A 16,031-nucleotide genomic window follows, 5' to 3' on the forward strand; every position below is an offset into this window, starting at 1 on the left:
GGCTTTATATCCTGATGCTGCCGCGTACTGTTGTGTGTCCTTGGGCAAGTCACTTACCTTCTCTGTTTCCCTCCCTCCCTCCCTCCCTCCCTCCCTCCCTCCTTCTCTCCTTTCCTTCCTTTCTCTCTTTCTTCTCAGTTTTAATTGACATATAACATTATATTAGTTTTAAGTATACAACATAATGATTCAATATTTATATATATTGTGAAATTCTCACTACAAGTCTAGTTAACATTCATCACCATACATAGTTACAACTTTTTTTTCTTGTGATGAGAACTTTTATGAACTTTTATTTATTCTCTTAGCAACTTTCAAACATGCAATACAGTACTATTAACTACAGTCACCATTCTATACATTATATCCCCAAGACATATTTATTCTGTAGCGGGAGTTTTATACCTTCTGATCCACTTCACCCAGTTCACCCCCACCCACCCCTGCTTCTGGCAACTGCCAATCTGTTCTTTCTATCTATGAGCTTGTTTGTTTGTTTCTTCAATTTTTCATTTTTTAAAAGATTTCACATGTAAGTGAGACCATACAGTATTTGTCTTTGTCTGACTTACTTCACTTAGCATAGTGCTCTCCAGGTCCATCTATGTTGTTGTAAATGACAAGATTTTCTTCTTTTTATGGCTGAATATTCCATTGTAGAGATACATACCACATTTTCTTTATCCACTCATCGATGCATCAGTGGACACTTAGGTTGTTTCCACATCTTGGCTATTGTAAATAGTGCTGTAATGAACATGGGGGTGCGTATATCTTTTAGTGTTTTCATTTTCTTCAGATAAATACCTAGAAGCAGAATTGCTGGATCATATGGTAGTTCTATTTTTAATGAATTTTTGTTTCTTTATTTGTAAAATGGGAATGATAGTTCCTACCATACAAGTTCTTATTCTAATTTGTGCTTTCTTTGGCAATTTGAATTTTTTTCCTGTTAAGCTCTGAGATAGAAACAGAAACAGTATCTTATTCATTTTCATATTTCTACAATGACTAGTTTTGGAAGTAAACATTGCAATAGTTTCTGAATTAAATTGGAAAGAAAAAAGACCCTGGGATGCAATAAGACTTCTTTGTGTCAGTTGCAATAGATTTCTAATGCCAGACTGGAGTCCTGGGTAGAGAAGAATTCTGAGGAGTATGTGAGCTTTCTGGGAAAGAATGCTGGCATTGATTTCTGATCCTTGTCAAGATTTGGAGATTAAAAGTGTCTAAGCATCAGAAGTACATACTTACCTCTTTATTTATATTTTCCTGATGATTTGGCTGTGTTAACCAGTTCTTGATTGAGTCTCAACATGTGATGGAGACTTTTCAGTGGGAAAAGAGGTATGATGTTCCAGTGATCACACTAAGTTAGTAGGTTCAGGGCTGTGTAATTAGCTACTGCTGCAGGTGGCCTATTGGCATGACTCAGACTTAAAGAGAAACAACAACAATTTTTAACTTCAAAGTTAATAACTGAATATAGTTTTTTTTTTTTTTAGTATTTAAACATGATAAATAGTACCCAAACTGTGCTTTGCCACATCTCCAAACCCAGTCTCTTTCCCAAAAGGAAGCACCATTATTCATTTAGTGAGTACTTGTCCAGATCATTCTCAGTGCACTCATTGAAACATATGGTATTGTTTGCAGATATAATTTACCTAAATCTGACCATACTTTATGCATTGCTCTGCAACTTGCTTGTATTCCTCAATAACATGTCTTGGAGATCTTTTCATAATTTTAAATTTCAGATTTCATTGATGAAGGTATAGGAAAAGAGAAACCCCTCCCCTGCCGATGAGTGTATAAATTGGTACATTTCCTTTCAACAGCAATTTACTGTATCTACTGAAAGATGTACATACTCTGTGACCCAGCAGTTTCCCTGCTTGGTATCTGTCTTAGAGAAATACTTTTACTTGTACACAAGAAGGCATATTCAAGTATGTCTTTCCAGCTTTGCTGTAATAGGGGCGTGGCTAAACTAGAATATCTATTCTGTGGAATACTCTGTGGCAATTAAAAAGAATTAAGTCAATATCTTTGTAATTGGTATGCTTTTAATCTAGTCACTGTGATGTCCCAGTGATCACGTAAGTACACCTTTTCCTCTTTGCAAAGATTTTTGTGAGAAAATGTCTTAAACTATTCACATTATAAGTCAGAAACTTAGTATTTATCATGCAGAGATTTTGGTTGAAATGAAAAAACTTTTCTTTCTTCTTTCAACAATTTAATTAGTCAAATGAATTTGATTTTCCCTCGCATCCTTGAGGTTTTTAAAAGGATTTTTGCCACAATAATGCCACAAATGTGCCATGCATTTTGATTTTTGCTTTGTCTTTGTAGGAATGAAGGCTTAATTCCAAGCAACTATGTGACTGAAAACAAACCAACCAACTTAGAAATATATGAGTAAGTGTCCTCCAAAATATGTCCTATGGTTAATCTATGAAAATTATGTACATTTGGGCAGCTTATAAGTATACATAGCGTTTTTGGTCTGTAAGACCAAAGTAAGGAAAAGAAGGTAACATGGTTGGCAGCTTTAGACTAAGAGATCTTTGATCCTTATAATGGTTAATTCAGAAACTTCTTTTTCTTAAAATCACTTTTGTTTTGTACAGCCAATTAAAAAAAATTTTGACAGTGACAATGTGAAACCAAACACTCATCTTGCACTTATTTTAATGCATGTCCTAAATGGAAAAGTTATTATTTAAAAAATGGGGACTTCCCTGGTGGTCCAGTGGTTAAGACTCTGCACCTACACTGCAAGGGTCATGGGTTCGATTCCTGGTCAGGGTACTAAGATCCCTCATGCCGTGCAGTGTGGCCAAAACATTTTAAAAAATTAAAAATGGCATTAATTGTGCATAAATGAAATTAGACTTAATATATAGACACATTACTGTATTTGGCTCATGTTTTGAAATGTTTTAGAAATCAAAGAACTTGAGAAGTAGGCTAATGTTGTAGTTTGGAAGAACTTTGGTATGTTACTAGAGTTCTGCTTAGAAATACATTCTTGCTACCCTTATAGATTTAGAAGATGGAAATCTTAGCAGTCATTCTTCAGATCATTCTGCCCCTCATTCTGCAGATCAGAAACTAAGGTTGAGATATTAAATTTATTTATTTTTATTTATTTTTGGCTGCATTGGGTCTCCGTTGCTGCGCGCGGGCTTTCTCTAGTAGCGGCGAGCGTGGGCTACTCTTCGTTGCAGCGCACGGGCTTCTCACTGTGGTGGCTTCTCTTGTTGTGGAGCACGGGCTCTAGGCGCGCAGGCTTCAGTAGTTGTGGCTCGCGGGCTCTAGAGAGCAGGCTTACTAGCTGTGGCGCAGGGGCCCAGTTGCTCCGTGGCATGTGGGATCTTCCTGGACTAGGGCTCAGACCCATCTTGAACTGTGAAATGAACAGGAAAGGCATTTACAGTTTGGTCCACCTTGCCTAGTATTACAGGTGTACTACATTCATAGATACTTCAGTCCTCCAGTCAATTTATTTGTTCAGTCTTTTTTATCATGCACTTAGGATGTACCAGATGTTAGCTGTTCCAGGCCTTGGAAACACAATACAGAATACACAGAAGCAGTCCCTGCCTTCGTGCAACTTACGGCTTCATGGGAAAATAGACATTAAACAACCCTGAATTCACAAATAAATATATCATTTTAAATTGTGGTATTATGAAGGAACAGTATGGGACACAGGGAGAGGGAAGGGGATATAATTTAAATGAGTGTGTTGGGTGGGGAAGACCTTTCTGAGGAAGTGACTTGAGGCCTAAAGGGGACAGGAGGGAGTTAGGGGCTGAGTGGGGAAGGAATGCTGTGTCCACATGGGCTTCTGACATTTCGGGGGAACCTTTATTCAGAGAAATATTTATGACTACTTTGGTTTGAAATTAATATCCAAATTATCAACATTACAGCATAAAACCCTGGTTTTCAGTAAGCCTTCAGATTTAACTTGTAAGTCTTGATATACTACTCATAAATCTAAAAAATTAAGAACAGTCACCTTAATTCATACTCAACATGTGAAATGTCTTTAAATAATCCATCCTATTTATAAGCTCAGTTAATTAAATTTCTGGAAACATCTAACTTGCATTGATAAACTGAATAAATTCAGTTTTCTTTTTAAGTATTGTACTTCACATGCCTGACAGGGCAAATTTGCAACTGTAATAGCCCTTTGTAAGTCCTTACATGATCCTGGAAGTGTAATAAGTGAAACAGATATATGTGGTAAATCGAGTTCTCTTATCCATATGATGTCATTTTAAAAATTGGTTAAATTCCCTCAAACTTCAAATAACAAGTTTAAGATTAATTATAAATTTTAAATCAAAGACAAAAACCGGATATGCCAGATTCTCTTAAAATTATAGATATTTTAAATAGCAAACATTGATTATCCTGAGCTATGGAAATATGAGTCTGATTTATCTAATTGTCTCTACACTGAGTGCTTAACTTTCTCAGGGTTAGAAAGTCACTCAGAGAAGCAGATTAACATTCTCAGACCTAATAGGGTTTCTAGGGCTGAAACTCAAGACCACAATACTGTTACTTATTGATCAGAAATCAATGGCACATGGGAGGCTTACATATATATAAGATGGTTGTACTCAACCACAGTTGGACGTACTGAGTCCAATCCTGGTGAGTTTGAGCCAGGATTTTTTTTAATATGTCAGTAGAAGGCCCACCACAATCCTGTGTATTGGGGCTTCTATTGAAATCATTCAATGTTAGTTTTTTTTTAAATTTTTTAAAAATTTATTTACTATTTATTTATTTATTTTTGGCTGCGTTGGGTCTTTGTTGCTGTGCGTGGGCTTTCTCTAGTTGCAGCGAGCGGGCGCTGCTCTTCGTTGCGGTGCACGGGCTTCTCATTGCGTTGGTTTCTCTTGTTGCGGACCATGGGCTCTAGGTGCGCGGGCTTCAGCAGTTGTGGCTCACAGGCTGTAGAGCACAGACTCAGTAGTTGTGGCACAGGGGCTTAGGTGCTCCACAGCATGTGGAATCTTCCCAGACCAGGGCTCGAACCCGTGTCCCCTGCATTGGCAGGTGGATTCTTAACCACTGCACCACCAGGGAAGTCCCTCAATATTAGTTTTATAATCAGTGTTGTCTCAGTAAAGGAGTTACAGCCTTACCTATTTGAAAAAAGCAAAAGAGAACAAAAACTCTTCTAACTTTTACCAACTGATTTAAAGAGATGAAATTCTGAAATACCATGCTCCCACCTCCTCTAAATTGCATTCATCCTATCTTTTCCTGCCTTGCATATATCATTATAATGTAGATGGAATTCTGCATTATTTTAAAGGGTCTTAAATTCATCATATATGTCTATCTGGCTCTTTTGTTACTGCTTTGAAGTCATTCTAAGTATGACTTCCACATGGATGGATTTTTAATTTATATTTAGTCAAAATTAATATATTTATTTTATTTATCACTATAATAAATAAGTACAAAGCAACAAAATTAACACCAACACAGTAGCAGGTAAAAAACATTATTTAGAAAAAAATCAATTTATGTTAATCTCTCCCCTTTCGAGTATCATTATGCAGTCTTGGCTTTTTACAGCTTCAGTTATTTCAGTGAGCTATAATCATCATTCTCCTTTTAGCATCCACATTTCAGAACTTAGCCAGTGGGGGGCCCCATTAAATTGGTTCCCTGTGTCTTTAACTCTGCCTCATTTATTCTGAAAGAATTTCTTCTTTCTACAGCAAGAGGTCTCAGACTCATCTTGAAATTCCCTTCCACAATATGAATAGTCATTAAAAAGTACTGAATGATATGCACAGTTTAACATCACAGTTACTCTTGTTTCCACTAGCAGTAAGTAGTCATATAGGCATATTACTTTGATTAGAATCATCTGTAATCATCCCCTATTCTCTGTGGTTCATCTTTTTAAAAGACTGTTTTCAATTCGAGGGCATTAGTATTTAAAGAACCTGACCATTCTAATTTAGTGGCGACTTTCTACTATTGAAGGTTAGGGGAAGTCCACATGATGAGATAGGTTCCATCCTCCAAGGCAGGTATGAGTTTCAATCAGCCACCTTTGGGCTCCCCCCACTTGACTTAATGCATGGTTATATATGCACTCTTCCTTCCACTGTCCACAAAAATATTATTTCTGGTAAAATTAGATTAACTCCTTTTTAAAATCTTGTTTCGAAATGAAAGCTTTTCCATTTTTCTGTCTCTTTCCTTGTTCTACCGTTTCCTCTCTCTTTCCTGTACCACATTTGCCTACTGATTGTGTTGTTACACCAAACCATATGTTTAAATTACAGTGTTACTTAATTATGATTACTGTGTGTAGCTCTGGTATTTTAAAGTCATTTAATGATGGGTTCATGCAGAGATAACAGCAAGGTCGGAGGCGGAAAAGGGCTTGGTGAGTTTGAGCCAGGAAAGATTCCCAGTGTGGCCCAAGCTTAGTAAGCGAGGGGAGAAGGAGGACCACCATGAGGCCCGTGAGGGATTGGGGCAGGGTGATTTGTATATTGGTTCTGTTTACGCTATCAAACCACTGACTTTACCACAGGGTAACAAACTTAGGAGAGTCAGATAAGTTGGTGTGAGTTTTAAGTTCAGAAAGATAACATAACACATATATAAGCATGTAAACAAGATGTTCCTGAGGGGAAAGAAATGGCTAGTTTTTAGTTTGTTTAACCAAAGCTCCGTAAGGTGTTTATTGAAGATGATGACTGCCTAACCACATACCTTTTATGGACATTTTCAGGAGGTTAAATCATTCAAAAGTATATACTAAGTGTGTGTGTGTCAGAAAGCTGAATTGAGATGTGATAGAATAAGTGAGATCTTGGCTTGCAGTCAGTAAAACTGTATTAAACTAACTGACACATTACAGTACGTTATTGTTTATCTGAATTAAAAATCACTCCGTTTTCTAAAATCAGTTCTGGAGAAAGTTTTTAAAAATGAAGGAAATGGAGCAGCTTGGGTTTGTTTGTTTGTTTTTTTCCTGGAGAGAAATGGAACATAACATTTAAAAATTATTTTTATTAATTTTACAGGTGGTACCATAGAAATATCACCAGAAATCAGGCAGAACGTCTTTTGAGACAAGAGGTAATTCAATTTATTTGTGAATAAATTTGTGAATATTTTCAAAATTTCTGAGAGAGTCACATTATAAAGACTTTACCCAACTAAAAAGTTGTATTACTTGCTGGTTTTGTTTTTTTAGTTCTAAAATATTGTTACAACTTCATCTCTACTACACATTTTCTAAGTCGTAAACTAGATATCTTTGTATCAAATCATGTTTTTCATTGATTTTCACCATAATTTCAGAAATGTCTTTCTCCTGAAATGATTTCAACTCTAACATACTAAAACTCCTTCATTCACTCTGAAGTGCATTCTGCCAGAAGGGTCTCTGTTTGAATTGCCTGTATACCTTTGCATGAGTGACAGTCCAATATATAGTCTGCCCTTCTGAGCTTAGCTTAGACTCGTGAAAAACACAGATATAGAAAAATACACGGGGCTGCACTTTCGTTCTTTGGGAACAAAAGATGAGTGGAGTAGCCAAAATATCAAACTCAGATCAAAACTGCTCATCTAGGGGCTTCCCTGGTGGCGCAGTGGTTGAGAGTCCGCCTGCCGATGCAGGGGATGCGGGTTCGTGCCCCGGCCCGGGAAGATCCCACATGCCGCGGAGCGGCTGGGCCCGTGAGCCATGGCTGCTGAGCCTGTGCTCCGCAATGGGAGAGGCCGCAACGGTGAGAGGCCCGCGTACCGCAAAAAAAAAAAAACTGCTCATCTAGGTCAAAACAAAACAAAACTGTGTATAGTTTAAATTTCCAGCTGACGGTAAATATCAACTGTGGGTAAATGTACAGTCAGAACTAGAAAGTAAGTGAGAAGTATATGTGTCATTATGACCTGATGTCGGATGTTGAGGAAATCTAGAAATATGAGTGAGAAAGAATCCGTTCTGTATCTCAAAACGCAGTGCCAGTAATGGCTCAGGACACAGGGATGGTCCAGTTAGTAGCTGGGGGATAGGCTGAGCACGAGGGACACAGACCAGCCTCAGGTGGTGGTGGGGCAGAGGCTGGAGGTCTGGCCTGGCCTCACTGGCTGCAAGGAAATGGAGCATGGCAGCAAATGCAATATCTGCCTGGCATGGTGACATTATACATTAGTGGGTGCAGAATGGACAAAGAAGATGTGATGACAGGCAGGCAGAAGTGGAGAAGGAAAGTCGAAAAGTAGGTCCACAGTAAGCAAGCTGGTCACAGGTAATATGGCCTGAATCTCTGGGCTGGGCAGGTTCTACGTGAGGTTCTACATCTGAGAGGAAACCAGAACAGGGCAAGTGTCTGACCTCCCTACAAAGGCTAGAATGGAGAATTTTGTAGCAAACCTTCCCATACCCACAACCCAGATATTGTAAATATCAATAGTAACATCTGGTCATAACATTCTTAACAAAATAAGACATTACAGATACAATTAAAGCCCACCCCCTCCCTCATCTTTCTGGTCCTCACTCACTCGGCAGAGGCAACCACAGTAGAAGGGTGTGTTCCCATTTTGTCCATGTGTTTAATTTTTATCATATGTGTGTGCATAGACAACCTATAGTGTTATTTTATGTGTTTTAACATTTGACATTAAGGGGATCATACGTGTGTTGATTTTTAAATTAAACATTATATTTTCAATTTAATTCATATGGGTACACATGGATCACATTCCTTTAACTGCTGTATAATATTTCATGATATGAGTATATAAAAATGTATCCATTTCACTATAGATAAACATCCAAATCATTTCTTATTTTTTAATATTACAAACAGTACCGCAAAGAACTTCCTTGTGTATGTCATTTTGTACACAAGGGCAAGGGGTTCTTTCAGTTACACCCCAAAATAAAACCATCTGGTCAGAGGGTATGTGCAGATTTAACATTACTAGATAGTGTGTATTCAAATCATGATTCAAAGTACTTGTACTAATTTATACTCTTCAGGGAATGAGAAAAACTGGTTCCCTACATTCTTGCCAACAGCTGGTAGTTTTACACTTCTTTTTTTCTAATTCATTGAATGAGAAATTTTATATATTTGTAAAAATGTGCATTTCCTTGGTAAACAGTTCGACTGAGTAACGTTTCATGTGTCTTTTGGCCAGCTGTCTCTGCTGTTACATGCCTGTTAATATCCTTTGTTCATTTTTCTGTAGTGTGTTTGCATTTCTTACACTGATCAATATGTATTTTAAAAATATGTTCTGAATACCAATCTTCTGGCAGTTATGTGTTACAACTATATTTTTTTTGGTTTCTGGCTTTTTATAAAACTTTAGTCTGTTTTAATATACAGAATTTTTTAAATGTTAATGTCAAATTTCTCAATATTTTCCTTTATGATCTCTGCTTTTTGTTTTATTTACTGTAAGAGAGTCCTCTCTCTCCCAAAGTAATAAAGGAATTTTGTATTTTTCTTTAAATGTTTTAAAGATGTGCTTTTCACATTTAGATCTTTAATCTGTCTGAAGAGTGTGTGTGATATTTTAAATATACACATATTTTTCCTCTATATCTTAAAATATTTTTGTAATTTACATATTTTCTAATTTTTATTTTTAAAAATATGCCTGGTTTAAATCCTATTTAGTTATGAGGCATTTAAAATATATATTGCTGGTTTGGGTCTCCTAATATTTTATTTAGCATTTGTCCTATTAAGTTCAAAGTTAGCCTGGCTTCTAATTTTCTGTTCTCTTTGTCTGGTTTTAGTATAAAAGTTATACTAGCATCATAAAATGAGTTGGGATGTGGGGTTTTTATCTCTTTTTCCAATCTCTGGAATTGTTATATTAGATAGAAGTTATCTGTTTCTTGAAGGTTAGATATATCTTTTGTAAAATAGTCTAGCAAGCTGCATTTTCAAACAGATAGATATTTGATTACAATTTAATTTCCATTCCTGTTTGCGTTTTTGGGGGGATTTAATTTATATTTACCTAAGGAATTTCCTATTTTATATTTATTTTAAAATTTATTGCATAAATTATTTATAGAAGTATCTTATAATTTTATTAATTTCATATTTCAGTAAATTTTTATACTTCAAAAATCAAAAGGAAGGACTTTGAATTTTCTTTCGTCCTTGTCTCCAACCCATCAATTTCCCTCCCCATAGACAAACTACTATTATTACCTTGTTTTGTGTCCTTTCACAGATATTTACTACATATACAGGCAAGTACAATATATCAATATTTTCTTGTGTTATTTTTACGCAAATGGTAACATAATTTTTATACTTTTCTGTACATTACTTTTTTTCACTTAATAGTATATTTTAGGAATCTTTCCACATCAGTACGTAAAGTGTTCTCATTCATTTTACACCTGCATAGTATTTCTTAGCATGAACGTGTCACAATTTATTTTTTTTAATTAATTAATTAATTAATTAATTTTTGGCTGCATTGGGTCTTCGTTGCGGTGCGCGGGCTTCTCATTGCAGTGGCTTCTCTTGTTGGAGAGCACGGGCTCTAGGTGTGTGGGCTTCAACAGTTGTGGCTTTCAGACTCTAGAGCCTACGCTCAGCAGTAGTGGCACTCGGGCTTAGTTACTCCGCGGCATGTGGGATCTTCCCAGACCAGGGCATTGGCAGGTGGATTCTTAACCACTGCGCCATCAGGGAAGTCCCTGTCACAATTTATTTAACCTATCCTTCATCATAGAAATTTAAGTAGTATGTACTTCTTTACTATTAAAACAGTCCTGCCATAGGTAACCAACACATTTGTCTTCTTTCCATTTATGTGAGAATATTTGTAGAATAAATCACCAAAGGTGGAAATTCTGGGTCAAAGAGAATGCACATTTCCAATTTTGTTAGATATCACAATGCCCTCTATAAGAGTTGTATCAATTTATATATCTGTCTTACATTTAGACATGTAAGAGAGTGCTTATTTTCCCACAACCTCTTCAGCAAGCGTTTTAATGAAACATTTGGAACTTTGCTTTCTTACATCTCATCTCAGTGTGGATTTAATTTGCTTTTCTCTTATTCTAGGAATGTTAAGCAGTTTTTTCTATATTAAAGTCTATACATTTGTATTCCTTTTCTGTAGTTGTCCATATCCTTTGCAAAATTTTCTGTGGGTTTTTTTGATGCTTCCCTCACAATTTGTAGTACTTAGGTAGCTATATTGAGGAAATTAACTCTTTGTGATACGTGGCAATACTTTCTCCAATTTTTGCTTTGTCTTTTTTTTTTTTTTTTGCCGTGAATAGTATTTGAATTTTTAAGACACATTTTTGTAATACTTCAGGGTTTGTGTCAGGTTAGAATTGCCTTGTCCACTCAAAGGTTATAAAAAAAAATTCCCATGTTTCTTGACTACTTTAGTGGCTTTATTTTTTATATATACATGTTTGATCCATTTGTAATTTTTCCTGTTATCATGAGGTTTGGATCCAAGTTAATTTTTTTCTTTACCAAGTGTCCTTCTTGTCTGCATCGATTTGAGATGCCACTTTCATCATAAACACAAAAAACTATGTCTGGACTTACTACATGGTTTCATTGATCAGCCTGTCTGTTCATGGTTCTGCCATTATAATGTTTTAAACACTGAACCTTTCTCTGGTGTGGCTAGCCTCCTTTCTTCTTTTTTAGAAACATTCTGGAGATACATATTTTGTCCATATGAACTTCAGGATTACTTTGCCTCATTTAAAAAACTTTCCTGTTGGTTGCATTAAATTTACAGATTAATTTAGAGAAAACTGTTCATGCATTACAGATCAGTGGGGTTTAGGGCCCAATTTGTTCCAGGACCCATATATTAGTTACTCATATAGAAAAAATTAAAATTAGATCCCTACATCAAGCAAAAACAGATCTTAGATGGATTTAAGACCTAATAAGAAAAAGCAAATACTTTTGTATTTTTCAGGAGCATTTTAAGGTTTTCTTCATTTAGCCCTTGCACATGGATTTTTAAGTTTATTTTAAGGTATTTTATCTTTTTGTTACTATTATAAATGGGCTTATCTTGTTAATTTTACTTTTGAAACCTCTTGATTTCTGTGAATTAGTTTGTAACTGATAACTTAGATGAATTCAAAAAATTTTTGTAGTATTTTTTCAGGTAATTCTCTTGGGTTTCAGGTATGTAATCTTATCAACAACAAACAGTGATTATTTCAACCCTCTTTTACAATTTTAAATCAGTGTTGCTAATTTCTGCCTCATTTAATTGCACTGGCTAGTATCTCAGAACAGAATTAAATACCAGGGCTGACAGTGGGTATTTCTTTTTTCCTGGTTTTAGTTAGAATGATTTCTACATAAAACATGATGCTGGACTTGGGACTAAAGTAAATAGGGCTATTGTGTTAAAGAAGTACACATATATTCCCATTTTATGAAAAATAAGAAAATCCTGATAATATAAGTTGAAATTGTCAAATGCTTCTTCAACATCTATGGAGTTCTTCATGAGATTTTTCTCCTCAGATCTATTAAATGATGAATCATATTAATAAAATCCCTAATGTTAAATTACTTGTGCATTCTTGTATGTAATCCCTCTTGGTCATGGTGTATTATTCTTTTATTGTGCTACTGGATTCAGTTTGTTAACATTTAGTTAGGATTTTTTTTTTTTTTTTTTTTTGTGGTACACAGGCCTCTTACTTGTTGTGGCCTCTCCTGTTGCGGAGCACAGGCTCCTGACACGCAGGCTCAGTGGCCATGGCTCACGGGCCCAGCCACTCCGCGGCATGTGGCATCTTCCCGGACCGGGGCACGAACCCGTGTCACCTGCATCGGCAGGCGGACTCTCAACCACTGCGCCACCAGGGAAGCCCCTAGTTAGGATTTTTGCATTGATATAAGTGAAGACTGGTTAGTTGTTTTCCCTTTTGTACACAATCTTTGCCGTGTTGTTGGTATGGATGTTAAACCACTTTGTATGATTTAGAAGTTTTTCTTCTTTCATATGCTCTGGAATTACTTAATTGATCTATCATTTCTTTAAAATTTAGTAACATAACAATGTGTAACTATGGTGCTTTTTAATGTTGTAGCTCTTTTTTTTTTTTTTTAAAGTTTATTTATTTATTTTTTTAATTAGTTTCTGCTTTATAACAAAGTGAATCAGTCATACATATACATCTGTTCCCACATCCCTTCCCTCATGCATCTCCCTCCCTCCCACCCTCCCCATCCCACCCCTCCAGGCGGTCACAAAGCACCGAGCTGATCTCCCTGTGCTCTGCGGCTGCTTCCCACTATCTATCTACCTTACGTTTGGTAGTGTATATATGTCCATGCCTCTCTTTCGCTTTGTCACAGCTTACCCTTCCCCCTCCGCATATCCTCAAGTCCATTCCCAAGTAGGTCTGTGTCTTTATTCCCGTTTTGCCCCTAGGTTCTTCATGACATTTTTTTTTTTTAAATTCCGTATATATGTGTTAGCATACGGTATTTGTCTTTCTCTTTCTGACTAACTTCACTCTGTATGACAGACTCTAGGTCTATCCACCTCATTACAAATAGCTCAGTTTCGTTTCTTTTTATGGCTGAGTAATATTCCATTGTATATATGTGCCACATCTTCTTTATCCATTCATCCGATGATGGACACTTAGGTTGTTTCCAGCTCCGGGCTATTGTGAATAGAGCTGCAATGAACATTTTGGTACATGTCTCTTTTTGAATTATGGTTTTCTCAGGGTATATGCCCAGTAGTGGGATTGCTGGGTCATATGGTAGTTCTATTGGTAGTTTTTTAAGGAACCTCCATACCGTTCTCCATAGTGGCTGTACCAATTCACATTCCCACCAGCAGTGCAAGAGTGTTCCCTTTTCTCCACACCCTCTCCAGCATTTATTGTTTCTAGATTTCTTGATGATGGCCATTCTGACTGGTGTGAGATGATATCTCATTGTAGTTTTGATTTGCATTTCTCTAATGATTAATGATGTTGAGCATTCTTTCATGTGTTTGTTGGCAGTCTGTATATCTTCTTTGGAGAAATGCCTATTTAAGTCTTCTGCCCATTTTTGGATTGGGTTGTCTGTTTTTTTGCTATTGAGCTGCATGAGCTGTTTATAAATTTTGGAGATTAATCCTTTGTCAGTTGCTTCATTTGCAAATATTTTCTCCCATTCTGAGGGTTGTCTTTTGGTCTTCTTTATGGTTTCCTTTGCTGTGCAAAAGCTTTGAAGTTTCATTAGGTCCCATTTGTTTATCTTTGTTTTTATTTCCATTTCTCTAGGAGGTGGGTCCAAAAGGATCTTGCTGTGATTTATGTCATAGAGTGTTCTACCTATGTTTTCCTCTAAGAGTTTGATAGTTTCTGGCCTTACATTTAAGTCTTTAATCCATTTTGAGCTTATTTTTGTGTATGGTGCTAGGGAATGATCTAATCTCAAACTTTTACATGTCCCTGTCCAGTTTTCCCAGCACCACTTATTGAAGAGGCTGTCCTTTCTCCACTGTACATTCCTGCCTCCTTTATCAAAGATAAGTTGGCCATATGTGCGTGGGTTTATCTCTGGGCTTTCTATCCTGATCCACTGATCTATCTTTCTGTTTTTATGCCAGTACCAGACTGCCTTAATTACTGTAGCTTTGTAGTATAGTCTGAAGTCAGGGAGCCTGATTCCTCCAGCTCCGTTTTTCGTTCTCAAGATTGCTTTAGCTATTCGGGGCCTTTTGTTTTTCCAAACAAATTTTGAAATTTTTTGTTCTAGTTCTGTGAAAAATGCCATTGGTAGTTTGATAGGGATTGCATTGAATCTGTAGATTGCTTTGGGTAGTAGAGTCATTTTCACAATATTGATTCTTCCAATCCAGGAGCATGGTATATCTCTCCATCTATTTGTATCATCTTTAATTTCTTTCATCAGTGTCTTATAGTTTTCTGCATACAGGTCTTTTGTCTCCTTAGGTAGGTTTATTCCTAGATATTTTATTCTTTTTGTTGCGATGGTAAATGGGAGTGTTTTCTTGATTTCATTTTCAGATTTTTCATCATTAGTGTACAGGAATGCCAGAGATTTCTGTACATTAATTTTATATCCTGCTACTTTACCAAATTCATTGATTAGCTCTAGTAGTTTTTCGGTAGCATCTTTAGGATTCTCTATGTATAGTATCATGTCATCTGCAAACAGTGGCAGCTTTACTTCTTCTTTTCCAATTTGGATTCCTTTTATTTCCTTTTCTTCTCTGATTGCTGTGGCTAAAACTTCCAAAACTATGTTGAATAAGAGTGGTGAGAGTGGGCAGCCTTGTCTTGTTCCTGATCTTAGTGGAAATGGTTTCAGTTTTTCACCATTGAGGACACTGTTGGCTGTGGGTTTGTCATATATGGCCTTTATTATGTTGAGGAAAGATCCCTCTATACCTACTTTCTGCAGGGTTTTTATCATAAATGGGTGTTGAATTTTGTCGAAAGCTTTCTCTGCATCTATTGAGATGATCATATGGTTTTTCTCCTTCAACTTGTTAATATGGTGAATTACATTGATTGATTTGCGTATATTGAAGAATCCTTGCATTCCTGGGATAAACCCCACTTGATCATGGTGTATGATCCTTTTAATGTGCTGTTGGATTCTGTTTGCTAGTATTTTGTTGAGGATTTTTGCATCTATGTTCATCAGTGATATTGGCCTGTAGTTTTCTTTCTTTGTGACATCCTTGCCTGGTTTTGGTATCAAGGTGATGTCGGCCTCGTAGAATGAGTTTGGGAGTGTTCCTCCCTCTGCTATATTTTGGAAGAGTTTGAGAAGGATAGGTGTTAGCTCTTCTCTAAATGTTTGATAGAATTCACCTGTGAAGCCATCTGGTCCTGGGCTTTTGTTTGATGGAAGATTTTTAATCACAGTTTCAATTTCAGTGCTTGTGATTGGTCTATTCATATTTTCTATTTCTTCCTGAGTCAGTCTTGGCAGGTTGTGCAT

The 16,031-nt window shown here is 36.4% G+C and overlaps 1 protein-coding gene across 1 annotated transcript in view; it reads left to right on the forward strand.

Moving 5' to 3' along the window:
- Positions 1-16,031, forward strand: part of TXK (TXK tyrosine kinase) — a gene marked incomplete at its 5' end in the record, with an annotated part of 71,276 nt that overhangs the window by 17,358 nt on the left and 37,887 nt on the right. The window contains 2 exons of the mRNA XM_081237238.1: positions 2,362-2,427; positions 7,092-7,146. Coding sequence (XP_081093364.1) covers positions 2,362-2,427; positions 7,092-7,146 — 121 coding nt within the window. The remainder of the gene's footprint in view (positions 1-2,361; positions 2,428-7,091; positions 7,147-16,031) is intronic.

Source organism: Mesoplodon bidens (genome assembly GCF_964165515.1).
Source record: "Mesoplodon bidens genome assembly, chromosome: 1".
NCBI classification, from domain to species: domain Eukaryota; kingdom Metazoa; phylum Chordata; class Mammalia; order Artiodactyla; family Ziphiidae; genus Mesoplodon; species Mesoplodon bidens.